We start from the raw sequence: 22,598 nt of genomic DNA on the forward strand, positions 1-22,598 counted from the left end.
AACTGTCAATTTAAGTCGCTTATTATTATTGTAAATTATTAATACGTAGACCATCAATGTTACTGATTTTATTATTGTAAATTGGGTGTGTCAACATACCTTTTGTCAACAAACCCAAAATAAATAATGATTAATATTAAGAGCATGTGATAGTCGACATCCGCCCTGTTTGCGATGGCAGTGTTATAAAAGTACCCTACCTCGACAGAGAGGACACAGTCTTGTATCGACAGCCCAGAGCAAACACAGCGGACCTTACTGAAGTTAAGTATTCTTATATTGTATTATAATGTAATGTAATCATTTGCCTTTTGTAGGTTACCTGTTGTAACTGTGTACCAAATATGTACCTACTACTTTACTCAACGTTCTAATGTTTTAAAAGATGTGTGTTATGGAGTTTCTTTGCCCTTTCTTCTCCATGACTAAACACCTTAGCGAAATGGGTGGTAGATTCATTTTAATATAAATAGATCAATGCTGAACAAATACAATTCAGTTATTATTCGACTTGGTTGGTTTTACTTCTGTATTTATCACCTACCCTCTTGTGCTATTTATTTTATACATTGAGATAAAAGTAAACACTAGGTTGTTAGCTTCTAATTATTATAGAAGCCTGTTTAGATGATTAGGATTCTTACTTTGAAATAATACAGCAGATGCTTTGCTTGATTTTTAATTACTTAGTATTTGGCCTTACCTGACAAATAATTGATAAATGATAACTTTCATTAGTAATCTTTGGATTTAATTTATCATCACTATTAAAGCCCACTGTGTTAACTTCTCTCTTTATCTAAATTTGTCACCCGCGACTTTGTCCGCGTGAATTACAAAAATTCAAACTCTTATTTTACCCCTTTAGGGGTTGAATTTTCAAAAATCCTTTCTTAGCGGATGCTTACGTCATAATAGCTATCTGCATGCCAAATTTCAGCCTGATCCGTCCAGTAGTTTGAGCTGTGCATTGATAGATCAGTCAGTCAGTCAGTCAGTCAGTCAGTCAATCAATCAGTCAGTCAGTCACCTTTTCTTTTTATATATTTAGTTTACATTATTCAAATCCTATGTGCCAGCCCAGGTTTGCCATACAATTCCAATCATAGATGACTACAGTGTGCAAATTTAGACGGAAATACAATTTGTATTTGAATTAATGAGTTTGAAGTTGACTTTGAGGTGTATTGTAAATATTTATTTAATAACATTGACTTATATATTACTTCGTATGGACAGGGCTATTAAACAAACAAAATGGCACCGACTCAGTGGTGCCACAGAATATATAATAGTACTAAGTGGTGCTTTAGCACCAATGCAACCTCAGTGACGTCTGGATTTCAAACGGGTCGTTCATTAGTATCTAGGAGGTGGCGCTGATTTATTTGGTTCCAAAACCTTGAAAAATTTTGTTCGCTTGACCATATCTTGTCATTTATATCGATGTTGAATAATAACTATTTCTATTTTGAATAAATGAGTTTGACTTTGACATTGCGATGCGGAATCCTAAAATCAGGGCCCATATTCCGCACTTGTGTACACGTCTATAATTCGCTTAATTTGAAACCGACCCTATCCCACCCCGGGGGCCCCGGCCGAAATCGATTGGTAAAAGTTCTGGCCAAATTAAATCTTGTTCATCTAATGAATTAGCGGAATTAAAATATTGTGTGAAAGCATTTTTTTACATTGGAGACAATTTAGGTTTGAGTGTTTTATATATTGTATCCATATGTAATTATGTTTGTTTCCGTATTTTTTTAAAAATGAAAGAATCAAAATTATATTATTTGACGAATAGTAAAGCTATGGCTTACACTTATAACGCAACTAGCATATTCTCGTGAATTTATCTACACAAATTTCAAACCCCTATTTTACCCTCTTAAGAGGGTGAATTTTCAAAAATCCTTTCTTGGCGGATGTCTACGTCATAATAACTATCTGCATGCCAAATTTCAGTCCGATCCGCCCAATAGTTTGAGCTGTGTATTAATAGATCAGTCAGTCAGTCAGTCAATCAGCTTTTCCTTTTATATATTTAGATTCGTTGGTTGCTGAATTTAAGGATTTTTGCTGAAACTGTGAATTCTAGCCAATAGTGAGAGACTGTCAACAAATCAGAAACGACTGCGATCATCTCGTCGTAACTATTAAATGGACTAGGATTTGAGTAGCTTTGCCAGCTTCTTTCGCGATACCTATATAATTTAAGTTTACAGCACTCATTTATAGAGAAATCATACCTATCAGTGAAATATTTTTAGGGTTCCGTACCTCAAAAGGAAAAACGGAACCCTTATAGGATCACTTTGTTGCCTGTCTGTCTGTCTGTCTGTCTGTCTGTCTGTCTGTCAAGAAACCTACAGGGTACTTCCCGTTGACCTAGAATCATGAAATTTGGCAGGTAGGTAGATCTTATAGCTGGTATTCGGGGAAAAATCTGAAAACCGTGAATTTAGGGTTAGATCACACAAAAAAATTAAATTGTGGTCATGAACTAATAATTAGTATTTTTAACTTTCGAAGTGAGTGTCTATATCAAGTGGGGTATCATATGAAAGGTCTTCACCTGTTCAAACACCTGTTAAACAGATTTTTATTTATTTTTATGCATCAGAGTTTTTGAATTATCGTGCAAAATGTCGAAAAAATACGACTGTAGTACGGAACCCTCATTGCGCGAATCTGACTCGCACTTGGCCGGTTTTTTTTAATCGGTGATTATCTCCTTCATTAAAACTTACAAACTTTACTTCTTTGTAAAAAATGCATTTATTAGAATTTCTGGGATTTTGTAATATTAGTGTAAATAGTGAACTTTAGATCGTCCAAAGTGCGGGCTGAGCGCGTGTACGTTTCTCCCAGTTTTCTGCAATTTGTTTAGTTGTAAAGTTAGTTAAGGAAAGGCAGATTAAGTATAACCAAGGCATTATAAAAGGAACAGAAAAAGGTGTGAGTGAGACTGGCCGGGCGGCGTGCTATATACTCGTAAGAAGTGTAGCCTTTGTAACAAAATAAGTGAAGAGATGTCTTACGCTTCTTTGTCACACTGTATTCTAGTACTCAGTCTTATTACGTTGTTTATTACTAGCTTATTACTGCGATTTCGTCCGCGTGGACTACACAAATTTCAAATCTCTATTTTACCCCCAGGGGTTAAGTTTTCGAAGATCCTCTCTTAGTTGATGTCTACGTCATAATAGATATCTGCTTGCCAAATTTCAGCCCGATCCATCCAGCAGTTACTCATAGATCAGTCAGTTAGTCAGCTTTTATATATGGTACATAGATTTCCTTTGCCTTAATGTACCACCAGAATCTTCTAGCATCAGTTTTCCCCTCCATTTATAATATGAGTACCTTCAAGTTAAGAGTAAATAGGCATCTTCTAGGCAAGCGCGCTCCATCTTAGGCTGCATCATCACTTGCCATCAGGTCTGATTGCAGCCAAGCGCTAGTCTATAAATTAAAAAAAACTAGAGATTCTAGTATAGCTCACAAACGAACAGGGTCATATGGGCTGGTGCATACTCGGACGCATGTCTCCTCATAGTTTGACCATAGTCTACCACGCTGGCCAAGTGCGAATTGGCAGATTTCGTATATCTACCTTTGATAAATCATAGATAACTCTCAGGCATACAGGTTTTGTAAGATACTTTCCTTCTCCGTTAGAGCAAGTGATACTTAATTTCTTCGTCATCAACCCAACCCATTATTAAACCACCCAGATTTTAATAATATTGTATTATTTAAATAAACTTTTCCTAACGCTCTCTCCAGCGCTCTCTTTACAAACGTAGTTAGCGCACACTGACTATTTACATCTTGTACCTAATTATATAACCAGTAAAACCGTATGTATAGTACGCCACAGGTCAAGATGGCAATCGGGGTGGGGATGCCCCGCACACCCGCACAGCCCCCGCGCTAACCCAGTGCGGGATAGTGCGGGTTACATGCGGGTGTGTGAGGCGTCCCCCGCCTCATACCCTGAATGCCATCTCGAACTGTCGCATATTGTTGTGAACATTTTGCTTATACCCAATATATTTTTGACAGACTTCTAACACATTGGTATACGTAATGAAGCATTCGCTCGCTTTCATTGAATGACACAGACGTGAGAAAAAATATAGATGGAGGCATCGTGATTTTTCATAATGAATTCATTTGTGCACCGGTTAAGTATATAATAAGCTTCTGAAGAAAATATGCTAAAAAGCTACTAACGCAGTGGAAACTTTTTGGGCTTTGACAGCGACCTCACCAACCAACTGATTCGTTAACTCAGTATCTGAGCCTGAATGATAGCCGCCGAACTCATTTGACATTAATTTTTAATCCATTGAAGGTTAGTATGCACACAAAGCATTTTTAGGGAAATTATTTTCTTTTTAAGGGATGACTAATAAGTAATTTTATATAAGTTTAGGTTAAAATAAAGTTACTTATTAGTCATAATTTAGGCTCGATGGTAATATAATTGAGTAGCTAATTGGCACTCGACAATAAGGAAAAAAAAGTGATACTCGTTAAACGCGTATAATTTTCAGTAAGAGTAAGACGTTGTCCTAATACAACGCAATTACGCGATCGTCGCGCGTGTAAGCGATGCGACCAACGCGTGCTTTCGTCAAAAAGAACGAGAATACACGATCATCGTGCGAATGCCAATTAGGACCCCTATTCGAGATCATGTTTGTAAAATTCGCGCGAACTTGCGATGATCGCGTATAAGTCCCACAAATTGCTATTGCGCTAAAATGTACCATCTCGAAACTTCAGTTAAGTGCTGACGTCACTAAAATGGCACCCACGCGCATTAGCAATTTGCTGGACATAAGTACAACGCAATTATAAAATTGCGTTGTATTAGGGCAACGGCTCTGTATTTTTTTACAGCCCATTTTCTGTCTATGTTTTCCCTCCAGTCTGTGTAGAATATATGAATTGGTGTCATTCATTCGCATAAGCAATACAGAATTTGAAACATCTCTCGGGTATAGAATATTACGCAGAAATCAGAATCGAACAACTTCGGGTAAATAAAATATGCGGCAAGAGGAAAAAAAATTGTTGAAATGTGTTGGAATAAATAATATAATTAGAATATATTTTCTTTTTGTGTGAAAATGCTTACGTTTTAATATTTTCACAAAAGTAGCTAACGGTCTAGATTTTTGTGCTGAAAAATGACACTATTTTATCCAAATAATTAGATTGCGGAACACAAATTGGTACCATAGTCGTATTATGTTTTTATTTAATTGAATTTATTAATCATTTTTGGAATTTTGTAAAATATTTTGTGTAATAAGTGTATTATACAAAATATTTTACAAAAACAAAAATGATTAATTTGATTTGTAATAATTATTGTATCATTTTTGTTTTCTGCGAAATTTCTCTGCGTATTGTCCCCAATACTAGGAGGAACGTTTGTTGGGATCATGGTGGCTTTGGGAGATAACTGGTAATAAAGGTGTAAAAATCGTACGTCAAAGTATAAAGTCTATTAATTATATTTTCTTCTGAATAGTATTAGAAACCACTTCATACATTGCCAGACACTGTGTCGTGGCAAACTCCTGCCAGACGCCTTTAAAGTCTGGCAGGGGGTGGCTACTATACTAAGTGTTATTAGGTATTTTTATAGTTTCTTTGGAATATCACATATTCAATATTGAATATATTCAATATTTTCTTTGTGTGATACATAATAAGAATATATAAAAAATAGACTTTATAATTTGACGTAAGATGTTTTACACCTTTATTACCCCTGTAGGTAGGTATGATATCTCCCAATGCCACCATGATCCAAACTTCATATTATCTGATCGTTCCTCACAGTGTTGGGGACAACACTCAGAGAAACTGTCAGCTTTTATAAGACACTCACCGCCGTACTCAGAGTCGCTAATCGTTACTTAAGATTGAGTTAAAACGAGACAGATTTATCTGAGAGATATAGTTCTGTCTCGTTTTAACTAAACTTAAGTAACGATTAAGCGACTCTGAGTACGCCTGTCAGTATCGTGGCAACCCCCTGCCAGACACCTTTAAACTTTTAAACTTTAAGCACGTCTGACAAGGGGTTGCCACGATAGGCCATGAATGAGATGATTTCTAATACGTGTGAATTGGGTATTTGACTACATGAAAAATAAATTATTTCTCAGTGATTATTAAATAGAGGGTCTTCCAAAATACGTAAAATCCACGTTCTTTGTTGGTTTTAAGTGTAATAACCATTTTAAATTATCGATTAAACTAAAAAAAGCACGTCAAATGATTGTGACGTCACACACCGGTATTTCATAGAATATCGTATACAAAGCGCGCGTTTTGACGTTTGATAAAAAGTTACTGATTTGACTAGTTGTCAAATGCCGTATTTTAAAAGTGTACGAACCCGTTTGATGATCCTGGACATCCTCTCGCCGTATTCAAAGGGGACTAGTTCATTTTTAGGGTAGCAGTCGATCTTGCTGCTATTGGCACTGCGGTGGCGCGCGCCGCGCATGAAGTTGGGCTTGCGCATGAGCATGCGCAGGCTGGAGTCGATCAGGACTTGCACTGCGTCGTACATCAGTGCAGCCTGCGCCTGTTGGACCAATGTGTAATGTAAATATTATGTCACACTACGGGATATAAATTATTTTATTTAATTGACATATCTTTATTGCTTAATACTATCACAAAGAATAAAAAAAACCAGGATATTCCTAAAAACAAAGAGCGACCTTATCACTACAGTGATCTCTTCCAGGCAACCCATACTTTAAATTTTATTGTAGTCAGGACAATATCGGCGTTCCCAACATTACATTGGGAACGCCAATCCCCCCGCCTCATACGCCGATTGCCATATCGAACTGTCGCAGATACCTAAAGGTGTTGATACACCTGTAAGTTTTACTCAAGTAAGAAGATTAACCGACATAACTCGACGGGTTGCGAAGTTGAAGTGGCAATGGGCAGGGCACATAGTTAGTACAACCGATAGACGTTGGGGTCCCAAGGTGCTGGAATGGCGACCTCGCACCGGAAGACTCAGCGTTGGAAGACCCCCCACTAGGTGGACGGACGACATCAGACGAGTCGCAGGGAGGAAGTCCTTACAAGAGACCTATGTCGAGCAGTGGACGTCTATAGGTTGATGATGATGATGATGAACCGGTAAGGAATTCAAGCAAAATTATCAATATTGCAATTAGCGTAAACTTAAATATCTAACAAGACATTATTAAACGGGACCTATTTACAAAGATCGCCGGCTGAATGTATAATTATTTCATAATGATTCGGGCACGTGCCCCTAAGGAATTGTTTCCATTTCGCATTGCCGTCACGTAAATATGTAATGGTAACCTACACCCCTGTTTTTAGTGACCCTTGCCTTCGAGATGAATCTCAATGAAGGCTTCTTCACGAATCTTAAGAGGGGACGCTACTCTAGATAACAATAGATTATTATAAATAAGTATTTGGCGTAGGTTAGGTGTATACCTAACCTACGCCAAATACAAACCTACGCCACATGGATGTAGGTATCCTACATCCATGTGGACGAAGTTGCGGGCATCAACCAGTACAAAGTAAAAGCGCGAGCGAAGTAAGCGCGACTTTTTTATATATTTATGAAAAAATCTGTAGGCATCTATAATATTATAAATACAAAAGCGTGTCTGTCTATCCACCTATCTGTTACCTTTTCACGGTCTATTTTTTTAACCAGGTACACAGAGAAAGCTTGCATACCGGAAACATGCATAGACTTTTTATCCCGTGAAATCAAAGAGGTCCTACGGAACTTTCGAAGACCTAGATAATGCGGATAAAGGGCATGGCTGTATAATATGGTTCTACGACAGATATGAACTATTGCCAGTTCAGCTTATTAATCCTTTGAGCTACGTCGGTCGCTTTGCATCCTCTGCGTATTTGCTCATTTCGGATTTTATCAAATACCCTGCATAGCTTGTTTGGCCGATGAGATAGATGTGTTAGAGTGGAGACCATGTAGCGGTAAGCGAAGTGTAGGACAACCTTCAGCCCGCTGGACCAATGACCAGAAGGTCTGCCACCTTCAGACCAAGCGGGTGGATGAGACTTCTTTAATTGGCCTATATCAAGCAGTGGACGTATACAGTCTGATGGTGATGGATTGGATTGCAAATAATTTGGCCATGATAAATAACCATACTAAGTTTTCTCTGGTAAAGACTTCCAAAACAGCTTACCGAAATTGAGTCGTGATGCCATGCCTCTACGAACTTCTGGACAGTCTTTCTAGAGTGGTCAAGGATACTGAAGCCGGTGACATTAATGGCCCCAAACTCCACGACACTTTTGTCCGGTAGATTATCCATCACCTGAGAAAAATGAGTAAAATACGATCCATAATCCTATATTTCATCTATACATTTAAAAGACTTGTCCTGAATGACTGACTGACTGATCTTTTAACGCACATGGACAAAGAGCGAGCGCATGCCAGACCTCTGTTATTTTATGAAAGCAGAAAGTTTCTCTGCGTACCGTCCCCAGCACAGGGAGGAATGATATTTTATATTTTCTTTTCTAAAGTTTAAACTTGAAAGGCGTCTGGAAAAAAAATTAGCCCGCTTCCATCTTAGACTGCATCATCACTTACCACCAGGCAAGATTGCAGTCCAGAAGTAGGTAATGGTAGTTCCGCCTCCCAAGTTGGACTTCGCGCACATGTTGAACCAGCGTGTCCTTGGCCAGTTGGGTTCCACAGTCAAGGACGACGTATTTGGTACTCCAACGGTTCATGCGCTCCAGCGAGACGAGGAATGCTATGGCCTCGGTAGCCTTGCTCACGCGTTTCACATACGTGATCTGAAACGTCGCTTTGCCAGGCTTCATGCTTAGGTACAGCTGTTGAAGGTGGAGGAGACCTGGTGAGCAATGAAAAAAAAGCAACTTACCAAGCCCGTCAAGAAGTAATGGTAGTTCCGCCTCCCGAGTTGGACTTCGCGCACATGTTGAACCAGCGTGTCCTTGGCCACTTGGGTTCCACAGTCGAGGACGACATATTTGGTACTCCAACGGTTCATGCGCTCCAGCGAGACCAGGAATGCTATGGCCTCGCTAGCCATGCTCACGCGTTTCACATACGTGATCTGGAACATCACTTTGCCAGGCTTCATGCTTATGTACAGCTGCTGAAGGCGGAGGAGACCTGGTGAGTAATGAAAAAAAATGTGTAAACTTTACGAAGAGGCACAGAATCGGGAATTGTGAAATACCTGGAGGGAGGGCTTTGCCCAGGCAATATAAATATAACCTTTACGTGCAGTTATAGTACTTTAAAAAAAATATTATCAACATTCAAGAAACATTAATATTAGGTAGCACGCATTGCAAAAAAACCACAGAGGTTTGACCCTCAATGCGTACGTTATCCTAAAGTCAAAGAACTTAAAACTAAACGTGCTCGGGAGTCCATTTTTGAAAATTGGTGGGCATCGTAGTTATTTGTGTTTGTGTTTCAAGGTGCCAAGCGCCAAGCTTTGTTCCTCGAAGCCGAAAGTCGTATCGGCATACGTAAGGTACACTAAATGAGTGCGTTTGACAGCGCTTGCTCGCGACTGATTGGTCCGATATGCACGCACACTTACGCAAGGACCATGTAAACGACGTTACCACAAGTAAAGTTCGCTAGCCTTCGTGAATTGCAAGAACTGTACACCATATCTGGCGTCCTAGTTATGTGTCATGCTGCATATTAGCTGCGTTTAGACCTGTCAATTTAGTTTAGAGGTTGTGTGCAACAGGATTAGCCACATTGTAATTTTTAAAAAAAATGTTTCGTTAATTTTATGAAAAATCTCATTTCTCTAAGTCCATTTGATTAAGTGATGAGAAAATTTTAGAGAATGAAGGTCTGGAGCAATTCATTTCAAATGACAATAGAACCCGGAGTAATTAATATTGTTAAAGAAAAATCCTTTTTTTACTATCGTAAGAAATGCTTTAAGTACAGTTTACGTTTGAAAGAATATTTTCAATTGTATTTGAGTAATTAATTCATTTCTAGTTATTTTAGTGAAGGAGATGATTGGTAGTTTTTCGTAAAAAACGTCATAATTCACACTCAATTTCAAGAGAAATTTCTTTACGGATGTTTAGGATGGGGAAATAATAATATTATTACGTGCAAAAAGAAAAACGGACAAATGTACGGACGAGGTAACGTGAACTTCATTGGCTGCGCAATGCATATTATCTAAATGTATAAAAGGAAAAGGTGACTGACTGACTGACTGATCTATCAACGCACAGCTCAAACTACTGAACGGATCGGGCTGAAATTTGGAATGCATATATATAGCTATTATGACGAAGGCATCTGCTAAGAAAGGGTTTTTGACAATTTAAACACTAACGGGGTGAAATAGGGGTTTGAAATTTTTGTAGTCCACGTGGACAAAATCGCGAGCATAAGCTAGTTGCCTATATGAGAAAGCGAGATAGACTAAAAGATACGATAAAAACTACGCTTTTGATGAATATCCTACGGAACCTCATGGCTTTCGACCTTAGGATGCCGTACCCAAAGGACGCCAAACTGTTTGTCTGTTGTCTAAGACCTCCATTACCACCAATAATAGTCCCATTCAAAAAATCTCGAAAAGTATTTATTTTGATGCTATTTAAAAAAAATTACATTTGGGCCGTGCCAGATTATATGGACCTATTGTTTACTGAATCTTAGAAAATGGCTATAAACATTGAGAAGTCATCAAATTAACATATTTTGCGGCAATTAAAACTGACATCATTTTAATTGGTGTAAAAACTGAAAGCTCAAAAAAAAACCCCCTCAAACGTCATAAAGGGCCAGCTCTATTCGCTTATTGCAGCAACCGCAAAACTAAGTAATTGGCATTCCATGTAAACCAATTAACTCGTTTAGATTGCGACCCAACTTCGAGCTCGGCCGTCATATATATAGACAGAAATAGTGAAATGTTTATGCGAATTTTTCCACTGAAAACAAAATGCTGCAATGTCACATGTAAGCATTGACTTATAAATACATAGACTTATATGTTACTTCGTAAGGACAGGGCCATTGAGCAAGCAAAATGGCACCGACTCAAAATGTTTATTTAACTAACACCAATGCAACCTCAGTGACGTCTGGATTTCAAACGGGTCGTTCATTAGTATCTAAGAGGTGGCGCTGATTTATTTGGTTCCAAAATTGTGAAAAATTTTGTTCGCTTGGGCATGTCTTGTCATTTATATCGATGCATGTAAAAGCCTCAGAAATAGGCGTATCTTTAATTTCTCCTGAAAACTTCTCTCTTGGTATATAGAAGTGGTTCTTGTTCCATATAGCCTAGCTCTTTCTAAACAGTAATGTTGGGACAGCCTCGGTACTTTATTCGGTAAAACGATCGCCACAGAACAAAGAACACAGAACAGGAGGTTTACATTGAACAATGGCGAGCTTCAAACAAAATTTTACCTTGAATGCGTCTATGTAGGAAAAAATATTAATACCACAGGGGGTCCATTACTTAAACATAATCACCAAGATTTTTCATTTCAGGATCCACCAAAAAAAAGATATTAATATTTTTATATTTTGAGATTATGAAAGTAACGTAGTGGTTACATACTCTTTGGTTGGTAGTATATGCAAGATTGATGCATTAATATTATCAAGTAAAAACACTTAAGAGTTGTGTGCCCAACTCGTGAGTCAGAGACTCTGACGAGTGACATTTGCAACTGCAAATGCACGAATCACGCGCATGCATTCATTCATTCATTCATGCGCACAAAGAGTAGCAAACGAGCACAGCTAAGATACTTACCTACTAAACAATGGTCCTTTACATGCCATTGGCATTAGCATTGTCTATAAAAGATCTTTTTCAGTATTTAGCATGATGTACCGTAAAACGGGGTGAATAGGTACGAAATCTAACTTCGCATTGAAATTTACGGATGTTTTGGTACAAATTATGATGCTTTAACTGTTTGTAAGCATCTCCGGTTGTAAGAATTCTAAGGAAACATCCAAAAAATATAAAATAATGATAAATTACTGGTATATTTTAATCAAAATATATGCTGTCCCTATTTATACTTGATCCGGGGTGTAACGGAATGGCAAAGGGGTGAATAGGGAAAAAAGGTTAGGGTTGTCAAACACAAGTTCGTCTATCCTCTAATATTACAAAACTAGCTTATGCTCGCGACTTCGTCCGACACAAATTTCAAACCCCTATTTCAACCCCTTAGGGGTTGAGTTTTCAAAAATCCTTTCTTAGCGGATGCCTATGTCTTAATAGTTATCTTCATACCAAATTTCAGCCCGATCTGTCCAGTAGTTTGAGCTGTACGTTGATAGATCAGTCAGTCAGTCACCTTTTCCTTTTATATATTTAGATTAGGAAAGTGAAGACTTGTTTGTTTGTAATCGATAAACTCTGAAATTACTGGACTGATTTTGAGAATTCTTTCACCATATTCTATAGCTATTTTATTCAGAAGTAACATAGGCTATATGTTATTATACATGGCATAGTAGGTATCAAATCTTTAAAAAAAAGCAACCGCCGAGTTTCTTGCTGGTTGCTGGCATTCCGAATCAGTGGTTTGACGATTCAAAAATAAATAAATAAAAATATTTTTTATTTAATTAAACTGTTACAAGTAGTGTAGTACTACCTATACTTGTAAAAGTTTAATTGAATAAAAAATATTTTTATTTATTTATTTATTTATCAATATTAAACAGTAAAATGCCATTTAACTAAATTTTACTAGTCGACTACACAAGAAAGAAAAAATTTTTTGAACAATTTAATTAAATATTTAAAGTGACAGCCCTGTCCCTATATAAACCTTACTGTTCCTATTTAACCTTGATTCGTTCCAATTCAGTAAGTATAGCGTTCCTATCCACCCCTTTCCCGTACCTATAATCCCTATGGCAAAGCCAAAACCACTTGGTTTCCAATTTTTTCTTTTTTACAGAAAAATATGTAACATTTAGACAAATCTGCTTTTGTGACGCCTCTTAGATAAATGTTTAATGATTTCTAATAGTTTTTGTACTGTTTTATTCTCGTACTGCGTCAAAGTAAACAAAGTTTTGAGACCTACGGCTTAGCGTGTTTTGAACAACGTTTTTGCAATTACGCTTTCGTTATTTTAATGCCAATTTGTCTCTGGTTCAGTATTGCCAAATAAAAGATTAAATATTCTACTATAGGGAAAAACAATGCTACCAAAATTCTAAGCTGATTTGGGTATTATTTTTACGTTCAAATCTCATTCCCAGTTTTGTCCCTATTCACACCCCGGTTCCTATTCACCCCGTTTTACGGTACTAGTCTGTGATTATAGTTTAGTTGTTATGCACGTAAACAGTTCCGATTTGACAATGGAACCAAGATCCCTATTAATTACGGATAGTTGGTAACTACCTCTTTCTTCTAGAAAGGCAATATGCAACCAATCCGGAGCAAGGCTCTCATATTTTGATAGAGCCAAAACACACGAGATAATCAGAGAGGAAGCTTGTGATTAACTAACGATAAACTAGAAACTGGAAAAAAACTGCGAATACAACTGAAATACAAGTCTTGAAGTTGTTATTTAATTTGTAGGTATTTAAATTCCTTTTAACCCAATTTTTACCATATTTTATCCTGTAAGGTTTTATCTTATTCAGATGCATATGCTATCACTATGTTCAGATGACATTCCAATAATCTATTAAAAATCAAAAGTTTTTATTCTTCTATTAAAAATCAGATATAAAACCTTTTTCATTTATTCTGCTTTTAATATAAACCCTCATTTAAAACAACAGCGATTATAAATACTTGTCAAGACTTTGTCAAGATGGCAATGGCAATAAGTGTTGCCATTAATTTTATTTTAATTACGACTTACAATATATAAGTTGTTTAATAGCTCTTGGATAATGCTCTATAAGTATAAAGAAAAGAAAATATTCAACTTTTTAGACGTCCAGTAAACTCAACACTAATATACAGTACCTACGCGGCACAAAATAATGTACATCGACCTTTAGAAAGACGTAGCGGTTTTGTAGAGCATCGCCTCTGTCGTTAAGACTGACAAAACGTCACATAGGTATGAGTGACAGAAACAACGCTCTACAAATCCGAAATCTCATTCTAAAGGTTGATGTACATTATTTTCTGCAGCGTGCCTACTGTAAATAAGCGCGGATGTAAGTGCGATGGTTTGGTATCTAACAAGTCTAGGTATGCACTATAGTTTTGTATCGGACATTGTGTAGAGATGTTCTGGTAAAATTAAGTTGATGCATTTACGGAATATACCTAACCATAATATTATAAATGCGAAACAGAACTACGGATTGATGTAATTTTTTGCATGATTATAGTTACACTAGAGCCTAGAGCCGTAAAGCAAGTTTAAGCGCAGACAAATAAACTGTTCCCATTAACCAACCATTACAAACCAACTATTACATCAAAAATTGTTGTAACAACCCTCAATAATTATTCTTTCCTTGAGCCACGTGGGGGCGAAGCTGCGGGTAATAGTTAGCACAATAATAAATATAGTTTGTAAGCATTGATTTATAAACAGTTTTATTTATTACTTAATAATAACGAAATACCTATTTTAAAGGTAACTTTTTCTAGAGTGGCAACTCTGGTAATGTTTTGTCATTATAACCAACACCGGATATGAATTTAATCAAATAATAATTTATTAATTTAATAATTTAATCTACGATAAAGTCTTACAAAACTAATTTTGTATAAAAACTAACCAATTAAATTACTAAGTTTTGCATAGGTCACATTTCTAGACGCTTCCTAAAACATTCAGGTAATCCCACGCCGATGTTCTTTACGCTCGGCCATACGAATGAAGCCATTGCGTGGCTATTTATAGTAATTTAGAGTGATGTTTATAATTTTTTTATGCTTTATCAAATAAATACATTGTTACCAAAACTATACAAATATATCTGTTAAAGAAAATAGTTTATTCTGGTATAAATTTTTGGTTGAATTTATGTTTTATTCAATACAAAAAGTTGTCTTAAATTAGCCATATAATTCGTGAAAATTGGCAACAGTTCTCTTTTTTTACCCAGTAATGTGATTAAAAATCCATATTCTACTACGTTATAAGTCAACAAGACTGATATAAATATTTCTGATATTCAGGTATTTTTTTCCAGTAAATTAGATGATTTTCAAGGGCAGATTTAGGGCTTCAAAGTTGAGTCTGTTATTTATTTAATTAAAACTAAGTGCGGGAGATTGGACACTACAAAAAAAAATAGATTTTGTAAATATGATACATTAATAAATAAATAAATAAATAAACTTGTATTCAATTATTTGAAAGTTTGTCCTATGATGGTAAATTTGGAGCTTGAAATCTTAGAATTTCACAGTTCAAGTGATAGCGGGCCCTTAAATATAGGAGCAACGACGACGTCCCAAATTATTCTGAAAGTGAAAGACAGGACACCGCATTCAAAGCGGACACAACTACACAACTACGAGACTTGAGCTACACAAACTTCAAACCCCTATTTCACCCCCTTAGTGGTTGAATTTTCAAAAATCCTTTCTTAGCTGATGTCTACGTCATAATAGCTATCTGCATGCCAAATTTCAGCCCGATCCGTCCAGTAGTATGAGCTGTGCGTTGATAGATCAGTCAGTCAGTCCCCTTTCCGTTTTATATATTTAGATAAATAGACGGAATGACACACTTCATCTAAACCTTCGTGGTTTTTTTTTTGCTGAGCCTAAAGTGGACTTTTTAAACATTCTTTATGTTGTTAATTATAAAAAAATACCTAAAGTTAAAGGTCTGAGGAAGAGCCCACAACAAACTCAAAACTAAATCTAAAAAAAATATTATTCTTTTTACACTGATTCGAAGAACTAAAAATTTATTACAAGTCATCTCGACATAAATCCTAGCATTAGAATTTTAAATGGCACCTAGTTTGGACCCTATTATTCCCCTCTATAGGTCATTTCATCCCCTTCATAATGCCGAATAAATCTCACAGTTTTCACAAAGAAAGTGTTATTTTGATAAGGCTCGCTTCACAAAAGCGATTTGAAGAAAATGTCAATGGAGGATGGAACACATCATTCATCATCGCTAGACTGATTATACAGCATTGACTTATATTATATTACTTCGTATGAACCGGCGCCGGCGCGCGGCGGTATGATTACGTAAAACGTTGCAGTAGCGACAGCAGTAGCAATACGACAGTTCATTTGCTGTCTCTCTTCTTCTTATTATTATTTTGCTTTGTGGCTATTGCTGTCTCTCTCTAGCCGCTGTTACGTGTGACGTTTGACAGCAATGATCGCGAGATTTACGCCTGTCGCAAGCCTGTCGCGAGATACGTAATCACACCCACAAACAAAATGGCAGACTCACCAATGCGTAAATGTTAATTATGCACAATTATGACTTCTACAATCGAATTATTCGAATAATGTCATTCACAATCGCCCATCAGTAAGCCTCATCATAAAAGCTGTTCGATGGAAATGTCAATGGAAGATGGAACACGTCATTCATCACCACTAGACTCATTATGCAATGGAGTGTCGTCATAATTTGGGGGTAATATCCGCGAAGAGATTGAACCGAAGACGGCTGGAAGAGGGTTGACGTGTGGGTAATGGGGGCGTTATCGCTGGATGTGGGGCGGCCATCTTGAGATGAATTTATGCTGTGCAGCGATGATTTAACGCGAAAAACTGCCATGAAATTAAAAATGCTATAAACATACCGTCACGGTACCTAATGTTATCTATACAGTATTCCAACTTTATACAAACGGACGAAACGCGAGCTATACCTACCTACGCGGTGCGCTCGCGGTGCAGCCAGTCGCGACTGTGCCGCAGTGACGAACAGACGGTGCTTGTTTTTTTAACAATAACCGCGCGAAAGTATTTTATTTGTTTATTTATTTATTAGTATAGATATATAGAAAAAGTATATTTACAATTACAAAACTAAATGGAAACACAAAGAAGGCAAATGTAATTAAAATGCTGGAGGCGGGTAGCCCTATCGCATGTTTACGTACCGCGTTGCTGTAGGTATTTATTTCAAAGATACGGCCGAGTTACAATACTGTATGATAATATTACCGTGATACCGTCCACCAATGCGCACTTATCGGCCGTAGTGAACTATGACCAAACCCTTATCGTTCTGAGAAAACACCCGTGCTCAGTAGTGCGCCGATGGTGGGTTGAACACCTGTGGCAAATTATGATTATTATCGGGCTTTATCTATGGGTGCTGTGGTAAAGCTGTGGTAGCCTAGTGGTTAGGACATCCGCCTTCCAATCGGAGGTCGGGGTTTCGATCCCGGGCACGCACCTCTAACTTTTCGGAGTTATGTGCGTTTTAATTAACTAAATATCACTTGCTTTAACGGTGAAGGACAACGTCGTGAGGAAACCTGCATGCCTGAGAGTTCACCATAATGTTCTCAAAGGTGTGCCGTGTGTGAAGTCTACCAATCCGCACATGTCCAGCGTGGTAGACTATGGCCAAAACCCTTCTCACTCTGAGAGAAGACCCGTGCTCTGTAGTGAGCCGGTGATGGGTTGATCATGATGATCTAAGGGTGAACTTGATTTTTTACTCTCCTTCAAAAATGTTATAATCAAATCCCCGTGCTATCTTTTGATAAGCCCACGGAGTTAGGAATTAGCTTAGCTCAGGATATACCTAAGACGATATATTCTTGAATAGTTGATGCACGCAATTTGTCCAAGTGGATTTAGGTTTTAATAAAAACGCAATGAGGGTTCCGTACTACAGTCGTATTTTTTCGTCATTTTGCACGATAATTAAAAAACTATGATGCATAAAAATAAATAAAAATCTGTTTTAGAATGTACAGGTGAAGACCTTTCATATGATACCCCACTTGATATAGTCACTCACTTCGAAAGTTAAAAATACTAATTATTAGTTCATAACCACAATTTTTATTTTTTGTGTGATCTAACCCTAAATTCACGGATTTCAGATTTTTCCCCAAATGTCAGCTATAAGATCTACCTACCTGCCAAATTTCATGATTCTAGGTCAACGGGAAGTACCCTGTAGGTTTCTTGACAGACAGACAGCAAAGTGATCCTATAAGGGTTCCGTTTTTCCTTTTGAAGTACGCTAAAAATCCCGTGGGAACTCTTCGATTTACATTTTAAATCTAAGTAGACTGCTTTTCCAGGTCTTTGACCAAATCTATGCAAAAAACTACGTCGATCCGTTGCTCCGTTGCAGCATGATCAAAGTCAAAGTCAAATGATTTATTCAAAAAAGGTAATTAATAACTCTTTTTGATGGTCAGATGTTGGATTTCTATGATATAGTGGTGATAATTATTACGCAAACTTAAAACTAAAGCTACGAGCGTTTGAATTTTGATTGAAAGACAACCCAACAAACAAAAACACTTTCACATTAATAATACGGGTAGTGATTACAGTTACAGATGGGTAACTGTAAAACAGTTTTCTGGTGGGAGGCTTCGGCCGTGGCTAGTTATTACCCTACTGGCAAAGCCATGCCGCCAAGCGATTTAGCGTTTCGTTACGATGCCGTGTAGAAACCAAAGGAGTATGGGTTTAAAAAAAATTACGTCTACCAAGTTAGCCCGCTTCCATCTTAGACTGCATCATCACTTACCACCAGGGAGATTGCAGTCAAGGGCTAACTTGTATCTGAATAAAAATAAAAACCTTCAGCAATCTGGAGTTGAAAAGTTTAATTAGAAAAAGCAGAAATCCAATTTATTTATGTCACTTAGGACAACTATACAGGGTGTGACCAGAACACTTAGTGTTATTGTTATACTACCTAAACACAATCCAATACTATATATACAAAATTTCAGTAAGTTTTTTTTGGCCAATCTGGGACTTGAATCTGAGACCTCGATAGTCAATTATCACTAAAACACCCACATATTGTAATAACTCTAGTGCGAGCATCGATTAGCCGACGCCACGCTCGCGGTCTGCGTGGGAATTCACGCTATCCCTAGAGGATATTCCATTTTCCAATTTAACTTTGATAATAAATTGCCTATTGAATATTGGCCCACTGATTAAGGCTGGCCGTAGTTAAGCCTTGAATGCATATTCCAAATGATTCGTCGTCATCGTTATAACCGACAGCTTTCACACCTGGACATAAGTCCAACAAGGTCAAATTTTGAAATTGAAGCTTAAAAGCTGTGACTTTGGTTAGGACGTCCGCCTTCTTATCAGAGGTCAGGGGTTCGATCCCGGGCACGCATCTCTAACTATTCGGAGTTATGTGCGTTTAAAGTAATTAAATATAACTCTCTTTAACGTGGGGAAAACATCGTGAGGAAACCTGCATGCCTGAGAGTTCTCCATAATGTTCTCAAAGGTGTGTGAAGTCTACCAATCCGCACAAGGCCAGCGTGGTAGAGCTATGTCCAAAACCCTTCTCACTCTGAGAGGAGACCCGTCCTCGGTATTGAGCCGGCGATGGGTTGATCATGATGATGATGATGATTGAAATTGAAGGAAGGAATGGTAGGAATAAACCTTTTTAGATAAGAAATGTTAATAACTAAAATCTTTTCCCGCAAACCACAGTTCAAGTTATATCCAAGGTTGGAAGTACTAGTCGCAAACAAAGGCAGGAGTTAGAACTCAGAAGATAAAGTCAAAGCAATCAGCGCTATATCAGCGCCAGAGTCGCGCTCCACTTTTAAATTCGATTTGCTTCTGTTTATCCATTTGTTCTCTCGCTGCACTATTATGACGGTAAACAAAACAGCCGAAGAATATTGAATAAGATTATAGAAATGGCTAGAATATTTGACTTCGACCTCAATGCGTGAGTTATTCCGAACAAAAATTGTGTTCTACAAAGCTGTCAAAATTAGTATGACAGCCAACAAGTTTTAAGAAAAAACCGGCCAAGTGCGGGTCAAACGCGCGCACGAAGGGTTCCGTACTTTTATCTATAAAATCGGAAAAAAATCACGTTTGTTGTATGGGAACCCCCTTAAATATTTATTTTTAGTATTTGATGCTATAACGGCAACAGAAATACATTATCTGTGACAAGTGTCTCACTATCACGGTTGAAAACACTAATTATTAGTTCATGACCACTATTTAATTGTTTTGTGTGATGTAACCACAAATTTACGGTTTTCAGATTTTTCTCCGAATGTCAGCTATAAGACCTACCTACGTGCCAAATTTCATGATTCTAGGTCAACGGGAAGTACCCTGTAGGTTTCTTGACAGACCGACAGACAGACAACAAAGTGATCCTATAAGGGTTCCGTTTTTCCTTTTGAGGTACGGAAACCTAAAAATGATCTACGAGATTGGAAATAAAAGATGGCAATCGGGCTGGGGAATGCACAGCCCCCGCGCTAACTTGTTGCGGGATAGCGCGGGTTACGTGTGGGTGTGGGGGCCCACCTCATACCCCGATTGCGATCTAAACCTGTCGTGTACTATACGTCTCAGGATAGCGCGGGTGACGTGCGGGTGTTCGGGGCTCACCTCATTTGCCATCTAGATCTGTCGCGTACTACACGTCTCAGTCGCCCTATTGACTGTACAACGTAAGAAAAGGCATAACGATGTCTAGAGAAATCACGTCCTCCGAGCCACTACGCCGGAATTCCGCTGGACCCGGACTCAAGTCTTCACGGATAATTTTCTTCACAAAGAGAAATACGTTTCATTTTCGGTAATCGTGAATTATTTACTACTAGCTGCCCCGGCGAACTTCGTACCGCCTAACAGTCAATTTGTTTTTCAGGATTTAAAAAAAAAACTCTCCGCAAGAACCATCCTCGTACTTCAAGGAATATTATGAAAAAAGAATTTGCGAAATCGGTTCAGCTGTTCTCTATATTTGCGATCAGCAACACATTCAGCGATTCATTTTTATATATAGAGAAGATAGGTCCCCCAATTTTTTTTTTATAAAAAAAAATATAAAAAAATCCTACATTTTGCAAAAGTTCACAATATATTGCAAATAAACATCTGACTGAGACTGAACGAACGTTGCGTAAGTAGACCACTCGGAGTCAAGTCAATGCCGTGTCGTAGGCGGGGCATTGACCCGAGTTTTGCACGCAATACATTTCGAGTTTGAAAAATACTAAATTACTAAACTACAAATGGTTATTGGTATTGGATTATGTTTAGGTAGTATAACAATAACGCTAAGTTTTTGCTAGCGTTCTGGTTACACCCTGTAGGTACTAACCTCTCAATATTGAGGAGAAAACGCACTGGAAGGAGGTACTTGGGTCCTACCTCGCTGCTAGGGGACCCTAAATGTTTCAGTCATTATATTTTTTGTGGTTTATTTTATTTTATTTTTTCATTGTTTCTGTTATTTTATTGTTTCTTGTTTCTGTTATTTTATTTCTGTATATAACCATTAAAAACACAATATGAATGCCATCTAAATATATAAAAGGAAAAGGTGGCTGACTGACTGACTGATCTATCAACGCACAGCTCAAACTACTGGACGGATCGGGCTGAAATTTGGCATGCAGATAGCTATTATGACGTAGGCATCCACTAAGAAAGAATTTTTGATAATTGAACCCCTATGGGGGTGAAATAGGGGTTTGAAATTTGTTTAGTCCACGCGGATGAAGTCGCGAGCACAAACTCACATACCTACTCGTGAAAACTATTTTTGCTGACGTTACTTACTTTAAGCGGATGGGGGTAAAATAGTGTAGGTGGATATTAAGTGATAAGTCTTAACGTTTGCTCCTTCGTTAAGACTCTCGTAAACATTTCAATATAAACTGGAAAACCCTTGTTTTGCTACTTTTAATACTTAATTAATATTTTCTCAGAACAAACCTCGGATTATTTTATTAGTGAATCAAAGCTTTCAACGAAAAAACAAAGTAGTAAGTAGAAAGCTTCGCTTAGTTGCAAAAATATTATACAAATTGTTCTTAGTATTACGGTTTTATCGGTACTCTACAAATTAATACGGAAAACTAGCCAAGTGCGAGCCAGACTCGCGCACCGAAGGTTCCGTTCTACAGTCGTATTTTTTGACATTTTGCACGATAAATTAAAAACTATTATTCGTAAAAATAATTAAAAATCTGTTTTAGAATTTAAAGGTAAATATATTATAATACTTTCATATAATACTCCACTTGGTATATTAATTTTACTTTGAAAGTTGAAAATACTAATTATTTTTTCATGAACACATTTTAATTATTTTTTGTGATGTAACCACAAATCTAAAAGACCTATCTACCTACCAAATTTCATGATTCTAGATCAACGGGAAGTAACCTATAGGTTTCTTGACAGACACGACATACAGATAGAGAGACAGACAACGAAGTGATTCCTAAAGGGTTTATTTTTCCTTTTGAGGTGAGGAACCCTAAAAATGATAAAATTACTACTGAATGGAAAAGTGATTAAGTAGGAAAAAACTAGAATTTATGATGTTTGTATTTTGTA

At 37.3% G+C, this 22,598-nt stretch overlaps 2 protein-coding genes across 2 annotated transcripts in view; one reads left to right on the plus strand and one right to left on the minus strand.

Annotated features, from left to right (window-relative positions):
- Positions 1 to 22,598, plus strand: part of LOC117995436 (N(G),N(G)-dimethylarginine dimethylaminohydrolase 1) — a 408,993-nt gene that overhangs the window by 69,148 nt on the left and 317,247 nt on the right. The gene's annotated exons all lie outside the window — the stretch shown is intronic.
- LOC117995781 (glutamate receptor 1-like) overlaps positions 1 to 22,598 on the minus strand; it is a 307,480-nt gene that overhangs the window by 34,200 nt on the left and 250,682 nt on the right. The window contains exons 7-9 of the mRNA XM_069508830.1: positions 8,970 to 9,223; positions 8,259 to 8,390; positions 6,428 to 6,619 (exon numbers count right to left, since the gene is read on the minus strand). Coding sequence (XP_069364931.1) covers positions 6,428 to 6,619; positions 8,259 to 8,390; positions 8,970 to 9,223 — 578 coding nt within the window. The remainder of the gene's footprint in view (positions 1 to 6,427; positions 6,620 to 8,258; positions 8,391 to 8,969; positions 9,224 to 22,598) is intronic.

This window comes from Maniola hyperantus, chromosome Z (assembly GCF_902806685.2).
Source record: "Maniola hyperantus chromosome Z, iAphHyp1.2, whole genome shotgun sequence".
Classification (NCBI taxonomy): Eukaryota; Metazoa; Arthropoda; class Insecta; order Lepidoptera; family Nymphalidae; genus Maniola; species Maniola hyperantus.